Source organism: Rosa chinensis, chromosome 3 (genome assembly GCF_002994745.2).
Source record: "Rosa chinensis cultivar Old Blush chromosome 3, RchiOBHm-V2, whole genome shotgun sequence".
Taxonomy (NCBI): Eukaryota; Viridiplantae; Streptophyta; class Magnoliopsida; order Rosales; family Rosaceae; genus Rosa; species Rosa chinensis.
In genome coordinates, this window is record NC_037090.1 from 18,477,404 (window position 1) to 18,485,442 (window position 8,039).

At 42.6% G+C, this 8,039-nt stretch overlaps 1 protein-coding gene across 1 annotated transcript; it reads left to right on the forward strand.

Annotated features, from left to right (window-relative positions):
- The first annotated feature begins 6,028 nt into the window (after positions 1–6,028).
- LOC112191465 (UPF0481 protein At3g47200) lies at positions 6,029–7,684 on the forward strand. Its single transcript, XM_040516983.1, has 2 exons — positions 6,029–6,933; positions 7,081–7,684. Exons 1-2 carry the CDS (start codon positions 6,029–6,031, stop codon positions 7,682–7,684), a joined length of 1,509 nt encoding a protein of 502 aa, XP_040372917.1.
- Positions 7,685–8,039: the final 355 nt, after the last annotated feature.

An 8,039-nucleotide genomic window follows, 5' to 3' on the forward strand; every position in this document is an offset into this window, starting at 1 on the left:
CTTCGCACTTCAAGTTCGGACTATGCGGTACGAGGATCGAGATGAGACATAGTGGGGACGGACCATGACAATTCCTGTCGTTCCTGTTGAACATGTGTGTTCTTATCTCCCCCTAACGACGGGAAGACTGTCTCATCAAAGTGACAATCCGCAAATCTAGCTGTAAAAAGATCGCCTGTCAAGGGTTCAAGATAGCGGACGATGGTGGGAGATTCATATCCAACGTATATACCCATTCGTCGTTGTGGACCCATCTTAGTACGCTGTGGTGGTGTAATAGGCACATAAATGGCACACCCAAAAATGCGTAAGTGCGAGATATCAGGCTCGTACCTAGTTACTAGCTGTAACGCAGAGTAAGATTGGGTTGCAGTGGGTCGTAGACGAATTAGCGTCGCTGCATGTAGTATTGCATATCCCCAAGCAGAAACAGGGAGGTTGGTGCACATAACCAAAGTCCGTGCTATCATCTGTAGTCGTTTGATAGCAGCTTCTGCGAGACCATTTTGGGTATGAACATGGAGAACTGGATGCTCTACATCAATCCCCAGCGACATGCAATAGTCATCAAACATTTTCGATGTAAACTCCCCAGCATTATCAAGTCGAATCGACTTAATAGGATGATCAGGGTAGTGAGCCTGTAGACGGATAATCTGGGCAAGGAGTTTAGCATAAGCAGTATTTTGAGTGGACAACAACGCGACATGTGACCAGCGTGTTGACGCATCAATCAATACCATAAAGTATTTAAAAGGTCCGCATGATGGTTGAATTGGTCCACAGATATCCCCTTGGATTCTCTGTAAGAACGGAATGAGTATTTTAGGATCATTTGCGTAGGACAGTCTCAGTCCTAATTTTCCGAAGGAACAGGCTTTGCAAAATGAGCGAGGGGCCTTAGAAGCAACCAATGAGGATTTTGGTTGGGCCTGAGCGTCCGTAGCGCTATTAGAAGCGAAGTGTGTGACTACATCTCCCATCATGGCATTAGAGCCATGGAAATTGGTGTGTGTGGCGTCATGGCCATGAGGAGAGGCAACCATGGCATCATGCTCTTGGTCAATGGTGCCGTCACATGGGACTTGGACAGCCCTATGGCGCCCCAAGACGGCTGCAGCGCCAGAAGCTGCAATTGTTGCGGTCTTGCTAAGTCCAGGAATCAATTTTCGATTCTTGCTTCTTCTCACTCTGAAGAATGAATGTCCGTGTGAAATCTTTAGTATACGGAGCATCATATCATGACCAGGATGCCCTAGTCGGTCATGTCAAAGCCAATATGTGTCTGAATCCAAGAGATCTTCTCTTATGACATTATTGGATTCAATTGGTCGAATTGTAGTGACATAAAATCCACTAGATTGACACATAAGCTTCTCTAAGATGCGCTTTCGTCCGCAATCATTAGAGGTAATGCAAAGGAACTCTTTTCCGTTCTCATTATGCGTTTCCACATGGAATTCGTTGGCTCTTATATCTTTAAAACTCAATAAGGTTCGATTTGCCTTAGGAGCGTAGAGAGCTTCAGTGACTTTAATCAAGGTGCCATTTGGCAATAGGAATTGAGCCATTCCATGTCCTTGAACTAAACCTGATGGCCCAGCCATCGTAGTCACAGAGGAATATGTATGCAACATCTCTAAGAATAATTGCCTATGTCGTAGAATGGTGTGTGTAGTCGCACTATCCACAAGACATTGTAGTTCATCCATTCCTTGAAAAGAAAAGCTCATAATTAAAAAGGAGTCATAAAGAAAAGCACTCAACTTTTATTAATAAGCCAAACGGAATTACATCATCGTTTCTTTAACTAAAAAGAATCTAATCCAATAAACTAGCTAATGCAAAACAATGGTAGTCGTCTGACTCCTTTTGGTAATTTCAATGCAAATGTGACCAGGTGAGTAGAGAGATGTCGGTGGAGCAAAGCTCACTTAAGTACCACTTATCTCAAAACCTTCCTAGACATCACACTAACATTGAGTACACCTCTTTGAAGAAAGACTAGTACCATTGGCATTCACTATAATAATATGGCAATTGCCTACATCTCTTGGAAAATAAAAAGACTTAATCAAAATCGCCAGTTTCTGGGTCTTGATCCTGGTAGTCTTCCACCCTTAGATATAGATTGCCATCTTGATCTTCTTGTTCCATGTAATTTGCCTCCCTCGCTTCACGATACGTCTTGTATGCGTTTGCAATATTCTGGGGTGCTTTACATGCTTTGGCCCAATGTTCAGTTGATCCACATCGAAAACAAACATCATTATGGTCAGGCTCCCTTGATCGAGGCGCCTTTGGGGCGCTATTTGGATGATCATTGTTCTTGGTGGCGTTACCACCATGGTCGGAGGCTCTGCCTCTCTCTCTCTTCACACGTTGACCTCCACGGTTCCGTGCACGCCTCTCTAGGAGATTTCCTTCCTCTTTAGGGCAAGAATATGGACCAGAACGTCCAGAATTGTCCCTACTCTTAGGGTTTCGCTCATTGCGTCCTCCCTTGGGGGCGCGACTATAGTTAGACTCCGGAATAGACTTAGTTCCCACGGGTCTAGCATTATAGTTCTTCACAAGAATATTGTCGTGCTTTTCAGCTACGTTCATGGCGCCAATGAGCTCATGAAACCTTGTGATACGTCCTGCATTCACATCAATCCGATAATTCTTTGAAATCATCAGGGCAGAGACGGGGAAGGTAGAGAGAGTCTTCTCGATCAACATCGTATCAGTTATGGCTTGGCCACAAAACTCCATCAGAGACTTGATACGAAGAGCTTCCGAGTTATAATCAAGCACAGACTTGAAATCACAAAAGCGGAGGCTATGCCATTGCACTTCTAAATCAGGAAGCAGGGAGTCACGAACGTTGCCAAATCGCTGCTCAAGTTCTACCCATAGCTATATTGGGTCTTCCTCATTAAGGTATTCACTTTGGAGCGCGTCATTCATGTGTCTTATCATGAGAATTATGGCTTTAGCTTGATTTGCTCCAAAAGCAGTACGTAGCTTGCTCAATAGATAGCACGTTCTGACTAGGCTCTTGGATGGTTTCCACAAGTCCATCAGCCTTAAGATGTTGGCGCACATCTCGGACCCACCTATGGTATCCTGCGCCAGTTGTCTCCAGTGGAACAAAGTTCAACTTGTTCAGGTAACTCATCCTGAAAAACAACACAAGATTAGGGTTAATTTCAGAGCGAAAAAGGTTACCACGAAAAACTATAAAATTCTGAGCGTAGTCGCTTCCAAGAAATTAGAGATTTTCTTAGTGTAGTCGCTTCCAAGAAAAATCTGATTCCAATAGGGGTTTTGGATTAGATCGAAACAACGATGTATGTGGTCGATCGTTTTCTTCTCAACAAACTCTAAGTTTGGAGGACTCTACAAGCTCCAAGCTTGGAGTAAGCACGAACCCCCACAGTTCGGCTTTTGGTCTCCCCTATGAAGAAGAAAGAGGGGTAGAAGAAGGGACGTTGGAAGTCCCCGAGAAAAAAAAAGAAGAAATTGAAAAACTTCAAAAACAGGAACCTTTAGAAAAATTTACCTTGAAAAGATGCCGGAAATCTTGACCGGAAAAGATGACGAAGCTAGTCGGAAAAAGGTCGCCGGAGGTCACCAAAAAAATGGCCGGAAACTGGTGGCCAGAGGTGGTGGCAGGAGCTAGGCAGGGCTGTTACGGGGGCTGCTGCAGGGCTTATGCAGGGGTGTTGTAGGGGCTGCGCAGGGGTTGTGAGGAGGATGTGCAGGGCCTGTCGGCAGCTGCTGCGCAGGGGCTCGGCATATGTCGGGGGGCTGTCGGCAGGAGCAGGCACACGTCTCGGCAGGGGCAAGCACAGGGGTGCGCAGGGCTCGGCAGATGTGCGCGGGGCTTCTCGGCAGATGTCTGCAGCACTCGGCAGATCTCGGCAGGAAGCGTGCAGGGCTCTCGGCAGATGCTTGCAGGGCTGTCGACAGAGGCTCGGTAGCACTCGGCAGATCTCGGCAGGGGCAGGCACAGGGGTGCGCAAGGCTCTGCAGATGCGCGCGGGACTTCAATATGTGAGGCGGTGGATGTTGGAATTTGAGGGCTACGAAATTAGGGTTTCAGGGTTAGGGTTTCGTGCTGATAACGTGTTGTAGAGAAATTGAATTTGAGAGGAATTTGCTGTGTATTCTAATTGATAATAGGGGTCTCTTTATATAGAGAATTACAATGCATAGAATCTCAATCGTACAAGAAAAGTAATCGTACATTGAATAGGAATCTAGATCCTTCTAATCTAACCCTATTACCACTAGAGCAAGTAACCTAGAGTTTGGGTCAAACACAAATTAGGGTTTACTTGAACACATATAAGTTTGATTAGTTATATAGTTGGTTGGTTTAATATTTAGATTAACTGCATGGCCTATGTTAGGGCACTGAGGTTTAAGGGTTTTGGGATTTTCTATTATATTCCTAGATCTGATATTTTATCTACACATTCTTATATAGCATATACACATTCGTAATTTTCACCATACAAAATGAAATTTTAAGAGTAGATAAAATAACCAAAAAGGACAACAAATCTTTTCTTTCTTCACACTCCATCAACGCCAACTCTTATTCGCTCTTATGCTCTTTGTTATACTTATAAATTTGCAACTTAAAACCCTAAAAATACCATAAGCCCTTTAACAAAAGTCTTAGGTTGTCCCTATTGTTGCTTTGGATATAATCTGGATTCAAACTTTTCTGAAATGGGTGTGTGGGTGTGTACGTTGGAACCTAGGTTGAACGAAAAATGATATAAAATGCTTATTTTTAATTAAGGGCAGATAGTAATTCAAACAATACCAACAAGTCTTCTATTCAAATGCAAATCCGATATTCTATACAAACCTCCGCGCGATATCGATTTTCGTTTTTGTTCTTTATTAAGTCTAAATATAAGTCTAATCCCAAACTTAATGATTACTTGATTAGGCTAATAGGTTACCAGTATTAGGCGTTAGTCTAACATATACAAAACACAAAACGATCGATCACCAACTACAATGGTCAATCATTTGTATACATATTGAACAACCAAAATATCCATCATGGTGAATATAAAGCAAGGAAGATCGAGAAAGCATGGTAATTCATTAAACCTCATATCAAGACAAAGCACGGCTTGGCAAACTTTGATTTAGATGTTCTGAGAACGATAATGGAAAAGAGAAGTTCTTTCTTTTCTACGGTTGTATTTAGAAACATAGTAGAAAATGTTGAGGAGAGTTTGGATAGTTTTGGGTGGTGTCTATAGAATTATTGTATATAGAGAAATCAATTGAGTAGTGTATTAAGAATGAGATGTGTATCAAATATTTTAGAATGTGTAGACAAAATTTCTCTTCCTAAAAACATCATTGAAAAGAAAAGAAAAGACAGAAGTGATTTGTGCCTAAGTTTGGGACCCAAAAGTCCGTGATAATCAAATTGGGCAATGGAAGGACCCAAATTCTGCTTTGGACACAATTCACTCAAAACGCGTACCAGAGGGAAAATGGATGGTCATTTCCACGTATTTCGAAAGAAATCGAGTTTCATAGAACCGTTTCAAGAATTATTTAACTGCAAACCCAGTTCCCGAGCTCTCCTTTTGACTTAAATGTGTGATGTCGGCAGGAGAATAAATCATCATAATAAAGCATTATTTCCAGAAAAGGGCACCGTACGCGCGTGAAATGCAAAACATGCAGCATGAGTGAGAAATCAACGCATCTTCCAGGATGCCAAGACTAATTTCATTATCTGCAGCTTCTCAGTAATTACAACGAAAGCTGAAAGAAACTTCCAAGAAAGAGCGCAGCTGGAAATACCATATCGAATTCACACAAGCTTTCTCTGTATATATACCGGGCCTGCGTGCATGTTGATGCTTATATCCAAAACATAAAAAGATCTTCATCAGCCAAGATTAACATTACGAGTCTTTTACAGTTATTTCTAGCTACTTGGTGAGCATCCTTATTTAGACTGAAATACAGAGAGAGAGAGAGAGAGAGAGAGAGAGAGAGAATGGCGTGTACTGATGGTGAAATCACAGTCGTAGAGCCAAATGGGGAGGAGGCAGTGGTGATTGATATTGACCCTGTAGCTGCTATGCGAAGGCATCTAGCGGTAGCGGAAAACGTAGTCACAACTCCTAGTGGGGGCTACCCTGGCTCTAGAGGAAGAGTTCCTCAAAGCCTCATCAACATCAGCCCAACAGCGATCGCTCCTGAAATGGTCTCCATCGGACCTTTTTACCACGGAAAGGAGATACTGGTGGATTTTGAAGACTCCAAATTGTGGTTTCTTAATCGACTCCTTTCTCGAACAAAGAGACATGGTGGGCCTGATCGTCTAAAAGATTTGTTTGAAGCCGTGCAAAAATTGGAGAATTTAGCGAAAGGATTCTATGATGAGGAAGTCCCCATGAGGAGCCCGGAGTTTATCAAAATGATGGTGCTTGATGGATGCTTTATCATTGAGCTGTTTCGACATCTTGGTAGAAATGAAGATGTCTTAGGTTTCAATAATCCTATCTCTGCCAAGCCATGGTTGATCCCAATTATCACTAGGGACCTCCTCAAGCTTGAAAACCAACTCCCTTTCTTCGTCCTTGAAAGATTGTTCAGAATTACTGCCCCTGCTGAAGATCATGGGGATCCTCTAGCTTTACTTGCCTTGAAGTTCTTTAATCTTTCCTTGCCTAGGCTTAATGATGATGTCCTTAAAAGTCTAATCCGTAACCCTCTACTAAGTCGTGAAATCGACAACCACTTGCTTGGCTTGTTTCACTACAGCGTCTGTTCCACTCGATCTACAAATGAAAAACATCAGCTGTCACCGTTCCGGCTTATCCCAGCACCTTTCCTGGCCTTGCCACAGCTCCCTCCGCTCCTAGAACAAAGCGAAGACCACCGAGTCAGTCCACTAAGGTACTGGAGTGTTTCAATCCCCATCTTTTGTTTAAGGTGGAGCGTTTCTACTATTTTTTATTGTTTGGGGTGGAGCATTGCAATTTTAAGACTCCTTTATAATGTCCTTTTCTATTGTTTGCGGTGGAGCGTTTCAATCCTTACAAGATTTCTTTCCCTAACTCTATCCAACTCTGAAGAGCATCGAGTCCTGTCAATCCAGTCTACCACACAACTGAGACCCTCTGGGGTCAAGTTTAAGCCACACAAAGCAGACAACTTCTTAGAGATCAATTTCACAAATAGGGTTCTACAAATCCCACCTATTACCATCAATGACCTCACCATTACCGTCTTCATCAACTGCCTAGCCTATGAACACTCGCACGATCGCGACCTCACCGATGGTAGCTTCACCCATTATATTGCCTTCTTGAGCTGTCTGATCAATTCACCTAGAGACGTCGCATTCCTTTGTGCTGAAGGGATTATTGCTAGTTACTCTCACAACGATCTTTATATAGCTGGGCTGTTCAACAGGTTGAGGGAGAAAGTTTATTTTCACAGAAATACTTGTGGTTACCTCGACGGGGAATTCAGAGCCGTGGAGGCTTATTACAGCAGCCATTGGGGTACCTTTATGCGAACTTATTTCAGCACTCCATGGTCCTTCATTTCAGTTGTTTCAGCCATCATCCTTCTTGTCCTCACCGGAGGCCAAACTGTTCTGGCTGTTTTGAGCTACATCGACCAGAGAGGAAAGCGACTGTGATCAATCTAGATTGATCATATAGCTAGCTTGCACTTTGGGGAACATTTTGTTTGAGTACCTTGTTGGGTGTAGTTTTAAGGCCTAGAGACTTGAGTGTTTAAATGTTTATTTTTATTAAATTTTGAATGAAATTTCATTAAACAGAAGAAAATGTTACAAATAGTTTGAATAATGTCGAAGGATATTCTATTTTGTGTGTCTTATTAAACTATGATCAATGTTTTAAAACGCTGAGGCGTAACCTGAGGCTTTTTCGGGAGAGCCTCAACAAGGCGTAAGCCTCGAGGCATAAGGCGTAAGCCTTGCATCATAATAAATTAAGTATATATTAAAGAAAAATTTAATAAAACATATG

What these genes read in the sequence shown, in the direction of transcription:
- LOC112191465 (XM_040516983.1), top strand. Translation starts at nt 6,029, where the DNA reads ATGGCGTGTACTGATGGTGAAATCACAGTCGTAGAGCCAAATGGGGAG. An exon ending in CACCGAGTCAGTCCACTAAG is followed by an intron (nt 6,934 to 7,080) that starts GTACTGGAGTGT and finishes AATCCTTACAAG; the next exon opens with ATTTCTTTCCCTAACTCTAT.